At 44.7% G+C, this 17,104-nt stretch overlaps 1 protein-coding gene across 1 annotated transcript in view; it reads right to left on the bottom strand.

The window, feature by feature from the left end:
- Positions 1-14,733: 14,733 nt before the first annotated feature.
- wnt6b (wingless-type MMTV integration site family, member 6b) overlaps positions 14,734-17,104 on the bottom strand; it is a 176,302-nt gene continuing 173,931 nt past the window's right edge. Inside the window, exon 4 of the mRNA XM_062067644.1 lies at positions 14,734-15,199. Coding sequence (XP_061923628.1) covers positions 14,738-15,199 — 462 coding nt within the window. The 3' untranslated portion in view covers positions 14,734-14,737. The remainder of the gene's footprint in view (positions 15,200-17,104) is intronic.

The raw sequence follows: 17,104 nt of genomic DNA, 5'->3' as shown, positions 1-17,104 counted from the left end.
TGTCACAGTTTACCTGACACATGAAACGTGACGGATTGGGGGGGAGGGGGGAAATTCTCCACTTCAGCCGCCAGATGGCACTCGAGTGGTGAATATCTTAAAATGGGGTTCGTGGCATTTCTAACTTTGACCGTAGCATCCCCAATGATGCCACAGATTGAACCTCATCCGCATCTCATTTGCCAGCTCGTTAGGTAATCGTTCACCTATGGGTCCAAAGAAAAGGGAGTGTGAAGAACAGCACTGAAAAGAAGTGGATGTTATTCACGGAATTAAAAACGTAAATCAACACAAAACGGGCTATATTCATGCACCATACTCGAGCAAAAAGTGTTAGGGCTTAACATAGCGGTTAACATTTTTTTGAAATGGTGGTCATTTATCCATGAAAATATGGAGAAGCTGATGATGGTGTGTTTAACAGGAAAGCAGCTCTCGTTTAAGTCCCCTCTCCAAGGTAAAACCACTGTCGTCGTTTGTAGCACATTGTATTGTTTGGTTTTTGATACGGTATTCATTATCGAGAAGTTTGTTTTTACATATGTTAAAATTGCGGTGTCTTTTTGAGGGCTCAAAACATAATAATTTGATTTCAATCAATTTGCCGATTCGCGATACGAGTTACGAGTTCCATCACGACTTGTACGTCAAGGCACCACTGTACTTCTTACCAAACGGTGCACCCTGGCTGAGTGGCTGGCACCGTTCTGATGGGTACCACTTTTAGAGAGATTATTTTAACTGTTGAATTTATGATATATGCCCAGACACACATACAGAATGTAGATACTATGTATACTGTGTATAATACAGTATATACAGTCGTGATCAAAAGTTTACATACACTTGTAAAGAACATAATGTCATGGCTGTCTTGAGTTTCCAATAATTTCTACAACTCTTATTTTTTTGTGATTGAGTGATTGGAGCACATACTTGTTGGTCACAAAAAACATTTTTGAAGTTTGATTATTTTATGAATTTATTATGGGTTGTGGGGAGGCGGGGCCGGCAAACCGACAGCGAGGCGTACCCCGCCAGGGCTGACTCCAAGATGGCGGCGAGGAGGCGTGACCGGCGGACCAGCAGCGAGGCGGGGCGCGCCAGGACCAGATCCGAAATGGACGGCAGGTGCGTGGATCGCCCAGCTGGGCACAATTCAGTATTCTCCTCTCACTGTATAAAAGGGCAGCAGTAGAGGAGGACGGGGCAGAAGGAGGAGAGAACCCAACAAGTGCGAAGCGAGAGCAACGGGGAGAGCGACGGAGAGCAGGAGGCCAACAGGCAAAACTCATAAGTCCAATGCAGCAATATCAAAAGTGCTTCTGAGAGAGATGGAAGTGAGTAGTTTTGTCATCATATGATTGTATAAATAACAGGTGATAAATGGTAATTGAGTGTAGGGCTGTCTTCGACTAAAGACTTTCACAGTCAAATCTGATTTGATCGATTTTGCCCATTATCAACGATGAGTCGAATAGATGCCGTTGTTTTGTAAAATAAATAAACAGATGATAATATGTAGTAGCATATGCTGACTGGTCACCAGGAGTACGTTTACACTGCAGGCTAAAGTGGCCCAAATAACAAAATAAAAATGATTAGATTTTTTTCCAGCTGACTGTTTACACTACAAGTAAAATGGGATCACTATCAGACTCAAGTATAAATGCACACAGGCCCCTATGAGGCCCCAATGTGGCCTCAACGTCACTTGCATGCGCAGTTTGATAAAGTGAAAACAAAGGAAGTTGACTCAATTCCGTGAATGAACAAAAGAAGTCGCTGCTATAACTACAAAATAAAATAAAAGTTACTACACCTTAAAAATGTGTGGTTTTTTACATTAAAATAAATCAAAGTAATATAATGTATGAATGAATCTACATTATATGGCGTAATTGTCATGTCTGTGTTCATGTTTTTGTTTGGCCATGTGCTGTTTTGTTTTTTGGACACTTCCTTAGTTCCTTGTTTCACTTCCTGGTTTTGTTTGTCACCATAGCAACCATTAGTTTCACCTGTTCCACGTTTGGACTCACACACACCTGTCTCACGTTTTCACATTGTCATGTCACGCACCTGTTCACAGTTAGTCACGCACCTGTTTTTACTTATCATGTCACTATATAGGCTTTTCTGTTTCTGTTGTTGGTCCTGGCGACATCACACATTCATGCCATGTTCACAGTTTCTTGTCACGTAAGTTTTTGTTTAATGTTCATAGTTCTCCGCCATTGTGCACGCCTTTTGTTTTGTCATAGTCAAGTTTTTTCCTCTGCGGTGAGCGCTTTTTGTTTATACCTTTTTGTTTGAGTTAAAAGATTAAACATGTCCTCACCTGTACGCCACGTATGGTCCAATTCTTTTGCACCACGGGAGAGCAAACCACGCCAAGGACCAAGTCTTGACAGATGTCGCCAGCATAAGAGCTCTCCCGCAAGATTGGACAAAGGAACGTGGGAGGTCCTGCGCGCCATGGAAGCCGAGACACTCCGCCATTCCCCCATGGAGCGCAGGGATCTCATGTGGGGTCCGACCGGCAAACTGGTGCCGATCAGCTCCCTTTGGCCCGGGGACGTTGGCACGTCATCCCTGTCCCGGAAGCGGCGCTCCAGACCGAGGACGTCAGGGAAGGTGAGCGGACAGCACGCTGCGCTCCTGCAGGCTCCTCCCCCTCCGGGCGGAAATGGAAGTCAGCCAGCCTGGCAGCTCAAGGAGCACTCCACAGACCTGGAGATTTTTTTCCCAAATTCTTTACCGGTTCAATCCAAGCCACCCAAATTCCATGCCCCGCCCCCCAGGACTCATGCCACGCCCAAGTCACAAATTTTTTTTTCACCCACAAAAGCCCAGGTGGGGGGGAAAGAAAGACTTTTTGGACAGTTTGGAGGGGAGGATTCTGCCCCCCTCCTGACCACCCTCCACCCACCCAAAGAAACGATTCCAGACTGCAGGGCGCGCGTCTGGTATCCACTCCTTGAGGGGGGGGCTAGGGCTGGGAATTGTTCAGGTGGGGTGGCTCAGCATCGTCACGCCAAGCCACAGCCTCCAGCACGACCACCACCACCTGTCTTTCGACCTGCCAAGCCACAGCCACCAGCACGACCCCCACCACCAGTCTTTCGTCACGCCAAGCCACAGCCTCCAGCACGACCCCCACCACCTGTCTTTCGACCTGCCAAGCCACAGCCACCAGCACGACCACCACCACCAGTTTTTCGACCATGCCAAGATCCACCTGCTCCACGCCCAGCTCCACGCCAAGCGCCACCAGTACCAGCTCCACGCCAAGCGCCACCAGTACCTGCTCCACGCCAAGCGCCACCAGTACCTGCTCCACGCCAAGCGCCACCAGTACCTGCTCCACGCCAAGCGCCACCAGTACCTGCTCCACGCCAAGCGCCGCCAGTACCTGCTCCACGCCAAGCGCCACCAGTACCTGCTCCACGCCAAGCGCCGCCAGTACCTGCTCCACGCCAAGCGCCGCCAGTACCTGCTCCACGCCAAGCGCCGCCAGTCGCAGCTTCACGACGCCAAGTGCCGCCAGTCGCAGCTTCACGACGCCAAGTGCCGCCAGTCGCAGCTTCACGACGCCAAGTGCCGCCAGTCGCAGCTTCACGACGCCAAGTGCCGCCAGTCGCAGCTTCACGACGCCAAGTGCCGCCAGTCGCAGCTTCACGACGCCAAGTGCCGCCAGTCGCAGCTTCACGACGCCAAGTGCCGCCAGTCGCAGCTTCACGACGCCAAGTGCCGCCAGTCGCAGCTTCACGACGCCCAGTGCCGCCAGTCGCAGCTTCACCACGACGCCCAGTGCCGCCAGTCGCAGCTTCACCACGCCGCCAAGTGCCGCCAGTCGCAGCTGCCCCACGCCGCCAAGTGCCGCCCGTGGCTGCCCCAGGCCGCCAAGTGCCGCCCGTGGCTGCCCCACGCCGCCAAGTGCCACCCGTGGCTGCCCCACGCCAAGACCAAAGCCAAGACCAAGACCCGCCAAGTGACCAAGACCAAGAACCGCCAAGTGACCAAGAACCGCCAAGTGACCAAGAACCGCCAAGTGACCAAGACCAAGACCCGCCAAGTGACCAAGACCAAGACCCGCCAAGTGACCAAGACCAAGACCTGCCAAGTGACCAAGACCAAGACCCGCCAAGTGACCAAGACCAAGACCAAGTCCAAGCACCGCCACGCCAAGTCCAAGACCAAGACCAACCACACCAAGACCAACCACGCCAAGTCCAAGACCAACCATGTCAACACCAAGACCAAGTCCAAGACCAACCATGCCAAGACCAAGACCCAGACCCTCGCCAAGACCAAGACCCTCGCCAAGACCAAGACCCACGCCAAGACCAAGACCCACGCCAAGACCAAGACGCGCCACGCCAAGCTTCGCCGCCTGACGCGCCACGCCAAGCTTCGCCGCCTGACGCGCCACGCCAAACTTCGCCGCCTGCCATGATGACGACGCGCCTGCCTCCTCATCTGCCACGAAGGTGGCCACAGCCTGGTCGTCCGCCACGCCAAGTGCGCCCACCTCATCGGCCATGGATATGGCCATTCCCGGGTCGCCCACCTCGTCAGGTACAGCGGCGATCTACGCGTCGCCGCCACCTGATCCTGCCCCGGTGGATTCGGGGACACCTGGTCTGGCGACCCACCGCCATGTCCCCCCCCCTCCCTCCCATGACTCTTGATCCTGTTTTTTGTTTTTGGACATCTGGGATCTGTCCGTAAGGGGGGGGTTCTGTCATGTCTGTGTTCATGTTTTTGTTTGGCCATGTGCTGTTTTGTTTTTTGGACACTTCCTTAGTTCCTTGTTTCACTTCCTGGTTTTGTTTGTCACCATAGCAACCATTAGTTTCACCTGTTCCACGTTTGGACTCACACACACCTGTCTCACGTTTTCACAGTCATGTCACGCACCTGTTCACAGTTAGTCACGCACCTGTTTTCACTTATCATGTCACTATATAGGCTTTTCTGTTTCTGTTGTTCGTGCTGGCGACATCACACATTCATGCCATGTTCACAGTTTCTTGTCACGTAAGTTTTTGTTTAATGTTCATAGTTCTCCGCCATTGTGCGCGCCTTTTGTTTTGTCATAGTCAAGTTTTTTTCCTCTGCGTTGAGCGCTTTTTGTTTATACCTTTTTGTTTGAGTTAAAAGATTAAACATGTCCTCACCTGTACGCCACGTATGGTCCAATTCTTTTGCACCACGGGAGAGCAAACCACGCCAAGGACCTAGTCGTGACAGTAATATATTTGGGAGAGTTCTAATCTTTTTATGGACGTTAAGTAGAGGCAACACAGACATCAACGTGGATCTACAAACGTTTGTATGTTATAGCTTAATTTTTCAACTCGCTTACGTAAACAACTTACGCAATGTACGTAACATGTAAGCAAATACGCCACAGCGTCAATTTCGGTTCCTCAACAATCGCTATTTCTTCGGAATCAAAATATATATTCATATATTACATACAGCCTATTACAGGGGTGTCAAACTCATTTTAGCTCAGGGGCCAAATGGGGAAAAATCTACTCCCAAGTGGGCCGGACTGGTAAAATCACGGCACGATAACTTAAAAATAAAGACAACTTCAGATAGTTTTCTTAGTTTAAAAATAGAACTAGCACATTCTGAAAATGTACAAATCCTAATGTTGTTGGGGTTATATTTACGTGTTGCAGTTAATAGTATTATATCTTTACTTGTCGTTTTTTATACTGTCTGAATACAATTATGTGATAATGTTCATCGGTCAACTCATTGGTGTTAATTTTCAATCTACCAAGATAAAAAAATAATATCAAAATCAAATTACAAGATGTTATTTATGTAGTTTGCTCAATTCCCTCGACTGGTGCACTAACATCATGTGGTTTATTTGTTTTACATATGTAGCAAAATCTACAGATAAAACTAATTTCTATTGCGACATCTAGTGGACACATTTAGAACAGCGGTTTCTTTCATTCAAAAATGTCGGCTCATTTTTATACTTGGCAAACTCAGTCAGTCAGTTTAGACCGAAGTCACATTTGAAAAGATCAGATTCCAATCGGATTTGTACTACCTGCCGATGCGGCCTGAATCTAATGCAAAAAAAAAATCAGATTTGAAGCACTTCGGAGCGACTGGCAAAAAAAAAATCAGAGATCTGTGTTACTTGAGGGCAAAAAAAATCATTTTTGGTGTGCAGTGTAAACAGGGCCTAGGTGTCAGTAACGTCACATGGATGTCAGAGTCGTGTATAGAGAGAGTATGGACAACTAAATGTTTGGTACCTAGGACGTGTGCGGCTGTGCTCGGAAGCATACAATTGAATCGTCATGAATTAGTTTTCCTGACGAAATAAACCAAAATAATATGTCTAAATAGAGTTCTAAAAATACTCCAGCTCATAAACTTACAATAAACATGCTTTCATTGCGTCAAAATAGTATATAATAATCATTTTAGGGCAGTTTTTGCGGCCGTTTTTAATGCACTCCACCACTACATTTATGCAGTGTTTAGTGACCATCAGCTCTTTAACACAATGACCAATAACACAATAAATGCATTATGCTTATTTTGCTCAAATTCTCATGAGCCTTGGACCAGCATCCATCCATCCATCCATCCATCCATCTTCTTCCGCTTATCTGAGGTCGGGTTGCGGGGGCAGCAGCCTAAGCAGGGAAGCCCAGACTTCTCTCTCCCCAGCCACTTGGTGCAGCTCCTCCCGAGGGATCCCGAGGCGTTCCCAGGCCAGCCGGGAGAGATAGTCTTCCCAACGTGTCCTGGGTCTTCCCCGTGGCCTCCTACCGGTCGGACGTGCCCGAACCACCTCTCTAGGGAGGCGTTCGGGTGGCATCCTGACTAGATGCCTGAACCACCTCATCTGGCTCCTCTCGATGTGGAGGAGCAGCAGCTTTACTTTGAGCTCCTACCGGATGACAGAGCTTCTTACCCGATCTCTAAGGGAGAGCCCCGCCACCCGGCGGAGGAAGCTCATTTCGGCCGCTTGTACCCGTGATCTTGTCCTTTCGGTCATAACCCAAAGCTCATGACCATAGGTGATGATGGGAACGTAGAGTGACCGGTAAATTGAGAGCTTTGCCTTCCGGTTCAGCTCCTTCTCCACCACAACGGATTGATACAGCGTCCGCATTACTGAAGACGCCGCACCGATCCGCCTGTCGATCTCACGATCCACTCTTCCCTCACTTGTGAACAAGACTCCGAGGTACTTGAACTCCTCCACTTGGGGCAAGATCTCCTCCCCAACCCGGAGATGGCACTCCACCCTTTTCCGGGCGAGAACCATGGACTCGGACTTGGAGGTGCTGATTCCCGTCCCAGTCGCTTCACACTCGGCTGCGATTCTATCCAGTGAGAGCTGGCCATATGAAGCCATCAGCAAAAAGCAGAGACCTAATCCTGCAGCCACCAAACCAGATACCCTCAACGCCCTGACTGCGCCTAGAAATTCTGTCCTTGGACCAACAATTACAGATATTTTGACTTGCGTGTGAAGAATGTTAACTGTGGCTTTTTAAAATATTTTTCATAGGTTTTGCTATGGGGAGTCACGGTTTCCTGATTTCATTATCACCATGTTAACTTGAATACTGAACTAATGCTGCTTTTTACTGCAATATTTATCAGTTAAGTTTGGATCGTTGGTGACACATGCAGAAAAAGCTGTGATTTTGAAGCAAAGCTTTGACAGGCAAAGTGTATTAATTCACTGTTGCTGGGAGTGAGATATACCACATTTCCCATGTACTGGCCGAGGGTGGAGTCGGCTCTCTTGGTTACTTTGTTGGGTCTGCTCCTGTCTCTGGCCATGCTCACCCCACCCCAGCAGACGATGTCGTGGAACACCGCAGAGGCCACCACAGTGTAAATGTGTTTTGTTTTTGTTGTTGTTGTTTTACTTTTGTAGCTGTATGTAGGAATGGCTGGTTGCATCAGCTCTGCTCTTTTAATGTCTTTAATGTCCTTTGTGTTCTCTTACACACATGTTGATGTGTGCTATGGCTATGAGGGTTTTTTTCTCCATGGCCTCAGTCTGGACCCCCTCTCCAGGGGTCCTCTGCCCAGTGTTTACCTGTTCCTCACCTTTTCTGTAAGGAGCGCTGGAAGTTGGAAGACCCGTCAGCGATCCTGTTCTGTCTCCCTGTAATGTTTGTCTGCTCTTGAATGGGATTGTGCTGAAAGTCTTCATTTCCCCTCGGGCATGTTTACACGGCAAACACTCAGGCAGACTGGTACGTTTCAGAGGCGGTATAGTACCGAACATGATTCATTATTATCGCGGTATACCGTACAACCCTAGTCTGCACACAAGAATCGTTTTCTAACATCAAAATGAAAACATGATGAACGGAATCAACTTATCCTCCCAACACACCTGCTGAGAGGGTGGTTTCAACATTTGACGATATGACTGCGAGGTTGATAGTTGACTTGTCGAATCTTTGACTATTTGAAGACTAATTGAGTGCAGCAATAATGAACGGTTTTCTAGATTTAGTTGCAATTAGCAGCCAAATCATAAGGACAGCATTCATGTAACTCCAAAAAGATCCTGTTTTCACGAAGCAATAAAGTTTGGTTCACCTTGGTGGAGTACAAAAGTTGTCAAAGATACTAAAATAATCAGCATAATCGGCTAAAGATTCAACACACCTCTGGTGACTGTCCCCCATTGTTGTTTATTATAGATGGAAACGTGGCCAAATCTGCCCCAAAGGTCGGATTACATTTCAGGGATCATATGCTTCATTACATTTAGTGCATTTATTAGATTTTTTGGGGCTTCAAAGTCAAACATACTGTTTCCCTTGGGTGTGCTTAAATTAAAATAACCAGCATGTCTACACACCCAGAATGTAAATGCTCGCATACACCCGTGTGGAGAAATGGAGGTGACAAAGTAAATAAACTTGGTCTGAATTGACTTACCACCGATAACCTTTTCTTTGCCATAATTATCCACATTTAAAAGTAAAGTAGTTTTGATTTAGCGCGAGTTTCTTATTTGCATTGTGGTGACCCTTAAAATGACATTTTCAAGTTCAAAATGCAAGTTTTGCAAAAAGGAACACATATGACATTATTACGTGCAACAGGTTTTCTTGACAATTGAGGAACAATACAAAATTAGGAATAAACAGAATCTGTAAAGACAACACGACGTCATTTATAAATGTCATTATTCCTTTTCTGTTTTTTTAAATGGCAACCTATTTGGCGGCACCAGTGGACACAGCGGTTACTTTCTCCCCCAAGCTTGGATATTTGCTCCAGAGCACTGGCTGAGAGAGCAACGTTAACTCGATTCTTCTAAATGTCTTGTATATTTGAGGTCTTGAAGTCCCAGTGACAAACTCATTATTAATATGTGTCTTTTTATCCTTTTATAATCCAGGCTTGATTTTAAATGGGGATTATTAAATAAATAAATCAAAATGTGAATTGTGTTACCTGAACCATGTCCTATAAATGTGAGACACTTAAAGGGGAACTGCACTTTTTTGGAACGTTGCCTATCATTCACAATCCTTATGTAAGAAAAAGAACATGTCTTTCTTTTTTTACGCATTCTAACTTGTAAATAAACGTTAGCAAAAGTCAGCTAACAATGGAGGTAATGGGAGTTGATCTATTCCGCCTATACGGCACTCTAAAAAACATCCAAAAGCCTGCATCATCATTTAGTATAAATGCTGTAAGTATATACAGTTTGTAATTTAGTAACAGGAACATTCATAATAAGATGTTATATTTACATGTTTTGCTCATTTTAAGCATATGGTGGCACACTATTTCACAGACGCACCAAGTTCGCTTTTACCTCGAAAAACAACGACTGCTACTAATCATGACAGACGACATTAAAACACTTTTTCCCACTTTGGGAAAAATGTCGATCTAGAACCTTATATAAAATGTCAATATAGTAGCACAAGTTAGTTAGCTTTTTGTGATCATGGCGCAGATAGTATTATTAGCAATGTTGTTATTGTAATTGCTAATGCAGAAAAACTATTTTTTATATTATTTGTGGTAACACTTTAGTATGGGGAACATATTCACCATAAATTAGTTGCTTATTAACATGCAAATTAGTAACATATTGGCTCTTAATTAGTCATTATTAAGTACTTATTAATGCCTTATTCTGCATGGCCTTAACCCTAACCCTAACCCTCTAACCCTAACCCTAACCATAACCAAATAACTCTAAATTAAGTCTTTGTTACTTACAATATGTTCCCCTAGTGTCCAAATAACTCTTAATTAACCCCTGTGTGGTGTTCGGGTCTGTGGGACCCGTTTTCATTTTTTATTTAAAAAAAATGATACAATTAGTTAATTTTTAAAACTGAGACTCACTGACTTTGGCTCATTTTTTGTGAAGAACATATATCAGAATACATATATGATGACACACACCATACACCCCCCCCTACACATTTCTATTACATATATAAGATGTCCGGGTCCTCTGGGTCAAGTGTGCGAGAAAATGAGAGCAGAAAGTGTTGACAAACAATGTTGCAACCTTGTGTGGGAACCGCAGGTGCAGAAACACAAAAGAAGAATCCCTGTGGGATGCAGAAACTGGCAGAGACATTTTCCGTGCAACGTTCATATTGTTGTTACTCAGCCAGTGTTTGTGGGTCTGATGGACCCGTTGCATTTTGTGGCTTTTAATGCCTCACAATCAAACACTTCTATGTTAAAATACTGAACAGATGTTTATTGGGTTCAGTATTTTAACATAAAAGTGTTTGATTGTGAGGCATTAAAAGCCACAAAATGCAACGGGTCCATCAGACCCACAAACGCTGGCTGAGTAACAACAATATGAACATTACACAAGGGTTAACATGAAAATTAGTAACATATTGGCTCTTAATTAGTCATTTTTAAGTACTTAATAATGCCTTATTCTGCATGGCCTTAACCCTAACCCTAACCTTCTAACCCTAACCCTAACCCTAACCAAATAACTAAATTAAGTCTTTGTTACTTGCAATATGTTCCCCTAGTGTCCAAATAACTCTTAATTAAGTCTTTGTTACTTAGAATATGTTCCCCATACTAAAGTGTTACCTTATTTGGTATATATTATTCAGGTCACATGAGTACTGTTGGCGTTTTTTTATTTTTTTTTATTTTATTTTTATGGGCATAATTGCTTGTATTCCGTGATGGTACTTCTTCCCGAAAGTGAACAACTGTGGTGGTCAACCAAGCCAAGATTTCTGTTGTGCAGCAAGCGGCACACAAATTATCTGAATGGACAACCGGCCTAGATCTTCCTGCAAAAAAAAGATACAAGCAAAAAAATCCATCAAACAATGCAATGGAATACATCCTTATACTTTATCAAAAGATTTGTCGAGTGATATCAAGGGCTATCCATCGGTCGCGTACCCAGACATGTCCAACGATCTTGTGCTCCATACTTGATTCTACGCAACGAAACAGATGAAAACTTGGAAAAGCATTTAAGGCCTACAACTTATTTGTATATGGCTGGGTCAAGGAAATTGGGATCAATTTCTTACGGATAAATATGCATAGTTTTTTGCTCGGGTATGGTTGCATTTCATGATTACAGCCATGTTTGCTGCCTTGTTGTGGATGCATGCGCCGTTTACAAGAACCCTGGTTTTCCCTGTCTTAGATAGATCTTAACATTATAAATATGCATCGTTTTTTTGCTGGGTTAAGGTTGCATTTCATGATTTAACTTTGCGTCTACTGCCATGTTTGTTGTTGCTGTTTACGAGTACGCATGTTTTTCACCTTCTATCGCAATATAACTATAGATCTCAATGTTGTGTATGTGCTGAAAGATTATTTTTGATTTCGTTTCGCTTTCTTTTATTTAGACTCACCGAGTTGGTGCTTTTCGAAAGCAAATATGTGTTTTAAGATACACAAATAATATCAAGATAATTAATTAAATACAAAAAGCACTGTGGGGGGAGGTGCAGTCAGCGCTGCCAGTAGGAGGAAAAGTCACCGCCGCTGTCCATGGTACTGAGGACGAGCACCAGCGGGCGGGGGCGGGGCATGTGCTGACGGCGAGACACAGCTGGCAGGTGATTACATTTCACAGGTGGTATGTGTTAATCTAATCATTTGTTGTCTTTAACAGTAAGCGGCCAGGAGCAGAGCAAGAGAGAGGATTGGGAGTGACGGCAACGTCACGACATGCCGAAAAACATTTGGAAAAATCTTGTTAAAACCATTAAAACTTTGTTAAACCTGCACGCTTGGCTCTTGCGCCGTGTGGAGCTGCTAGGAAGCGACTCCCACAAACATTAAACGTTAAAAGTATATCAATAATGAAGTGATGACTGCAAACTTGTGCATTCTTTGACTCTGTTCCCTTGGACCGGAGTGTGTGCTACTTTTTCGTCGTCGTTTTTGATAACCCCTCGAGGAACTCTGAAGAAACCTTTATCCTTACCGCGATTTGAATGTTTCGTACAGTTAAAAAGAACACAAGCATAGGGCATTTTTCTTCGAGAATGGCTAAATGGCGCCTATTACCTATTGACAAGAGACGCTGGCTTAACCAGCGCGCATATTTAATGAGCGGGTCGTGAGCCGGACGTGACGTCGTTTAAAACCAAACAATAAGCTACTCCTACTCGCTGCTTTGTTAGCCACCTCGTAAGTGCCGTATTTAACGACTTAGAATGCATTAAAGAAAAAGAAAAACATACGTGTTCTTGTCTTACAAAACCCAAAACCAGTGAAGTTGGCACGTTGTGTAAATGGTAAATAAAAACAAAATACAATGATTTGCAAATCCTTTTCAACTTATATTCAATTGAATAGATTGCAAAGACAAGATATTTAATGTTCGAACTGAGACACTTTTTTTTTTTTTTGCAAATAATCAGACTTACAATTTAAGGGCAACACATTGCAAAAAAGTTGACACAGGGGCATTTTTACCACTGTGTTACATGGCCTTTCCTTTTAACAACACTCAGTAAACGTTTGGGAACTGAGGAGACCAATTTTTGAAGCTTTTCAGGTGGAATTCTTTCCCATTCTTGCTTGATGTACAGTTTAAGTTGTTCAACAGTCCGGGGTCTTCATTGTGGTAATTTACGCTTCATAATGCGCCACACATTTTCAATGGGACACATGTCTGGACTACAGGCAGGCCAGTATAATACCCACACTCTTTTACTATGAAGCCACGCTGTTGTAACACGTGCAGAATGTGGCTTGGCATTGTCTTGCTGAAATAAGCAGGGGCGTCCATGAAAAAGACCTCGCTTGGATGGCAACATATGTTGCTCCAAAACCTGCATGTACCTTTCAGCATTAATGGTGCCTTCACAGAGGTGTAAGTTACCCATGCCTTGGGCATTAATACACCCCCATACCATCACAGATGCTGGCTTTTTAACTTACAGTCCGGATAGTTCTTTTCCTCTTTGGTCCGGAGGACACGACGTCCAGTTTCCAAAAACAATTTTAAATGTGGACTCGTCAGACCACAGAACACTTTTCCACTTTGCATCAGTCCATCTTAGATGAGCTTGGGCCCAGCGAAGCCGGCGGCATTTCTGGGTGTTGTTGATAAATGGCTTTGGCTTTGCATAGTAGAGTTTTAACTTGCACTTACATATGTAGCGACAAACTGTAGTTACTGACAGTGGTTTTCTGAAGTGTTCCTGAGCCCATGTGGTGATATCCTTTACACACTGATGTCACTTTTTGATGCAGTACTGCGTAAGGGGTCGAAAGTCACAGGCCTTGCCGCATACGTGCAGTGATTTCTCCAGATTCTCTGAACCTTTTGATGATATTACGGACCGTAGATGGTGAAATCCTTGAAATCGTTGAGAAATGTTGTTCTCAAACTGTTCGAAAATTTGCTCACGCATTTGTTGACAAAGTGGTGACCCTCGCCCCATCCTTGTTTGTGAATAACTGAGCATTTCATGGAAGTCGCTTTTATACCCAATCATGGCACTTACCGGTTCCCAATTAGCCTGTTCACCTGTGGGATGTTCCAAATAAGTGTTTGATGAACATTCCTCAACTTTCTGAGTCTTTTTTGCCACTTGTGCCAGCATGTTGCAGGCATCAAATTCCAAATGAGCTACTATTTGCAAAAAACAACAACGTTTACCAGTTTGAACATTAAGTATCTTTGCAGTCTATTCAATTGAATGTAGGTTGAAAAGGATTTGCAAATCATAGTATTCTGTTTTTATTTACGATTCACACAACGTGGCATCTTCACTGCTTTTGGGTTTTGTACATAGGAATCGTAAATACAAAAATAGTGCAGTTCCCCTTTAAAGTCAATGATGAAAATTCCGAAAAGCAGTCCACTTCAAGTACTGCAGTTTAACACTATAAAATATTTCTGTACTTACACAAATTCACATTCTTTGGCTCTTTTTGATTCAAACAAAAGCAAAAATAGGTAGTTCCGAGACGAGACACATCCATGTTTTTACTTCTGTGTCTTTGTCAAGCACCTACAGAGTTTCCAGACAGGTTTGTCAATAAAATCGAGGCAATCAATAATAGCATTGCCAAAAAGTAAAAGTGTTTGCTGACATTTTTGTAGGCAGGATAGGTGCAAAAAGGGTATTAAAGCCGTCAGCATCTTCCTTCCGAACGGTCGAGGAAAACGCTTTGATGTCTTGAAAGAAGTAATTACAACCAAAGAGGCCGAGCCAGTTCATCAGTGACAGAGACTAAGCTCCTTTCGGACCAAGCACTTTTTGCACTGGACCACACAGCACCAGTGAAAACGACACAGACAGTTCTCCTCAAACACCACAGTTTCCTCCCGGTAGCCACGCTGACAGCACAGCAAATCGCAGCCGCTGATGTCCATGGCGGTGCTGTTGCACATGCGTCCCCGCGTCCCCAGTGAACCCGTTTTCCGATTCGCCAGGCAGAAATCTGGCGACTCGTCCGAGTAGATGAGATCCTGTTTGTCGGGAGGTTTGATGTTCTGGCCCACGGGGATGAGAGTCTTGCCGTCGTTGCCGCCCATCACCTTGGAGGCGCCGTTGAATCGCTCCAGAAGGCGGTCGCCGATCTCGCGGAAGTGCGGCATCTTCTTCCAGCAAGTGCGTAACGTGCACGACCCGGACAGTCCGTGGCACTTGCACTCGGTCCGCATGTAGAGCTTCACCGCCTGGTAGGGGGAGAGGAGCACAGGGCGGTAAAGAGGTGAGGCAGGGCACTTAGGTGACAAAAGGAAAAAAAGTAGAGATGTCCGATAATGGCTTTTTTGCCGATATCCGATATTCCGATATTGTCCAACTCTTAATTACCGATTCCGATATCAACCGATACCGATATATACAGTCGTGGAATTAACACATTATTATGCCTACTTTTGTTGTTATGCCCCGCTGGATGCATTAAACAATGTAACAAGGTTTTCCAAAATAAACCAACTCAAGTTATGGAAAAAATGCCAACATGGCACTGCCATATTTCTTATTGAAGTCACAAAGTGCATTATTTTTTGTAACATGCCTCAAAACAGCAGCTTGGAATTTGGGACATGCTCTCCCTGAGAGAGCATGAGGAGGTTGAGGTGGGCGGGGTTGGGGGGTGGGGGGGGTTAGGGGGTAGCGGGGGGTGTATATTGAAGCGTCCCGGAAGAGTTAGTGCTGCAAGGGGTTCTGGGTATTTGTTCTGTTGTGTTTATGTTGTGTTACGGTGCGGAAATGTGTTTGTCATTCTTGTTTGGTGTGGGTTCACAGTGTGGCACATGTTTGTAACAGTGTTAAAGTTGTTTACACGGCCACCCTCAGTGTGACCTGTATGGCTGTTGACCAAGTATGCCTTGCATTCACTGGTGTGAAAAGGCGTAAATATTATGTGATTGGGACGGCACGCAAAGGCAGTGCCTTTAAGGCACGCCCCCAATATTGTTGTCTGGGTGGAAATCGGGAAAATTTGGGAGAATGATTTTCGGGAGGGGCACTGAAATTCGGGAATTTCCCAGGAAAATCGGGAGGGTTGGCAAGTATGACTGGGAGACGCAACTGCTCTGTACTTCTCCCTACGTCCGTGTACCACTCCGTACAGCGCCGTTTTAAAGAGTCATAAATGTTAGTTTTTGAAACCGATACCGATCCTTTCCGATATTACATTTTAAAGCATTTATCGGACGATGATATCGGCAGTCCTATATTATCGGACATCTCTAGAAAAAAGCGGGGGGTGTATATTGAAGCGTCCCGGAAGAGTTAGTGCTGCAAGGGGTTCTGGGTATTTGTTCTGTTGTGTTTATGTTGTGTTACGGTGCGGATGTTCTCCCGAAATGTGTTTGTCATTCTTGTTTGGTGTGGGTTCACAGTGTGGCACATGTTTGTAACAGTGTTAAAGTTGTTTACACGGCCACCCTCAGTGTGACCTGTATGGCTGTTGACCAAGTGTGCCTTGCATTCACTGGTGTGAAAAGGCGTAAATATTATGTGATTGGGACGGCACGCAAAGGCAGTGCCTTTAAGGCACGCCCCCAATATTTTTGTCTGGGTGGAAATCGGGAAAATTTGGGAGAATGATTTTCGGGAGGGGCACTGAAATTCGGGAATTTCCCAGGAAAATCGGGAGGGTTGGCAAGTATGACTGGGAGACGCAACTGCTCTGTACTTCTCCCTACGTCCGTGTACCACTCCGTACAGCGCCGTTTTAAAGAGTCATAAATGTTACTTTTTGAAACCGATACCGATCCTTTCCGATATTACATTTTAAAGCATTTATCGGACGATGATATCGGCAGTCCTATATTATCGGACATCTCTAGAAAAAAGAATGCAGTGGAATCTCGATTTGCAACCTTTTCGGTTTACGAACGTTTACATCGTGCCAAATATGTCTCTGTGTCTCAATGTACGAACACTTCATTCATTCATTCACTTTAATTTCTGCCATTTTGATGGCATTACTTCCTTTTTTTTTTTGTCCTGTCCACCTTCTCAGGCAAATCATATTGTTGATGTAGATGCCCATATCGGCTGTACAGATTTACTTTACAAAAGAGAAGTGTGAGATATTTCTCTCCTTGCCTTGTTTGTGTTTGACT

This window comes from Entelurus aequoreus, linkage group LG13 (assembly GCF_033978785.1).
Source record: "Entelurus aequoreus isolate RoL-2023_Sb linkage group LG13, RoL_Eaeq_v1.1, whole genome shotgun sequence".
In the NCBI taxonomy this organism is placed as follows: Eukaryota; Metazoa; Chordata; class Actinopteri; order Syngnathiformes; family Syngnathidae; genus Entelurus; species Entelurus aequoreus.
This window is presented reverse-complemented; position numbering and strand designations above follow the sequence as displayed.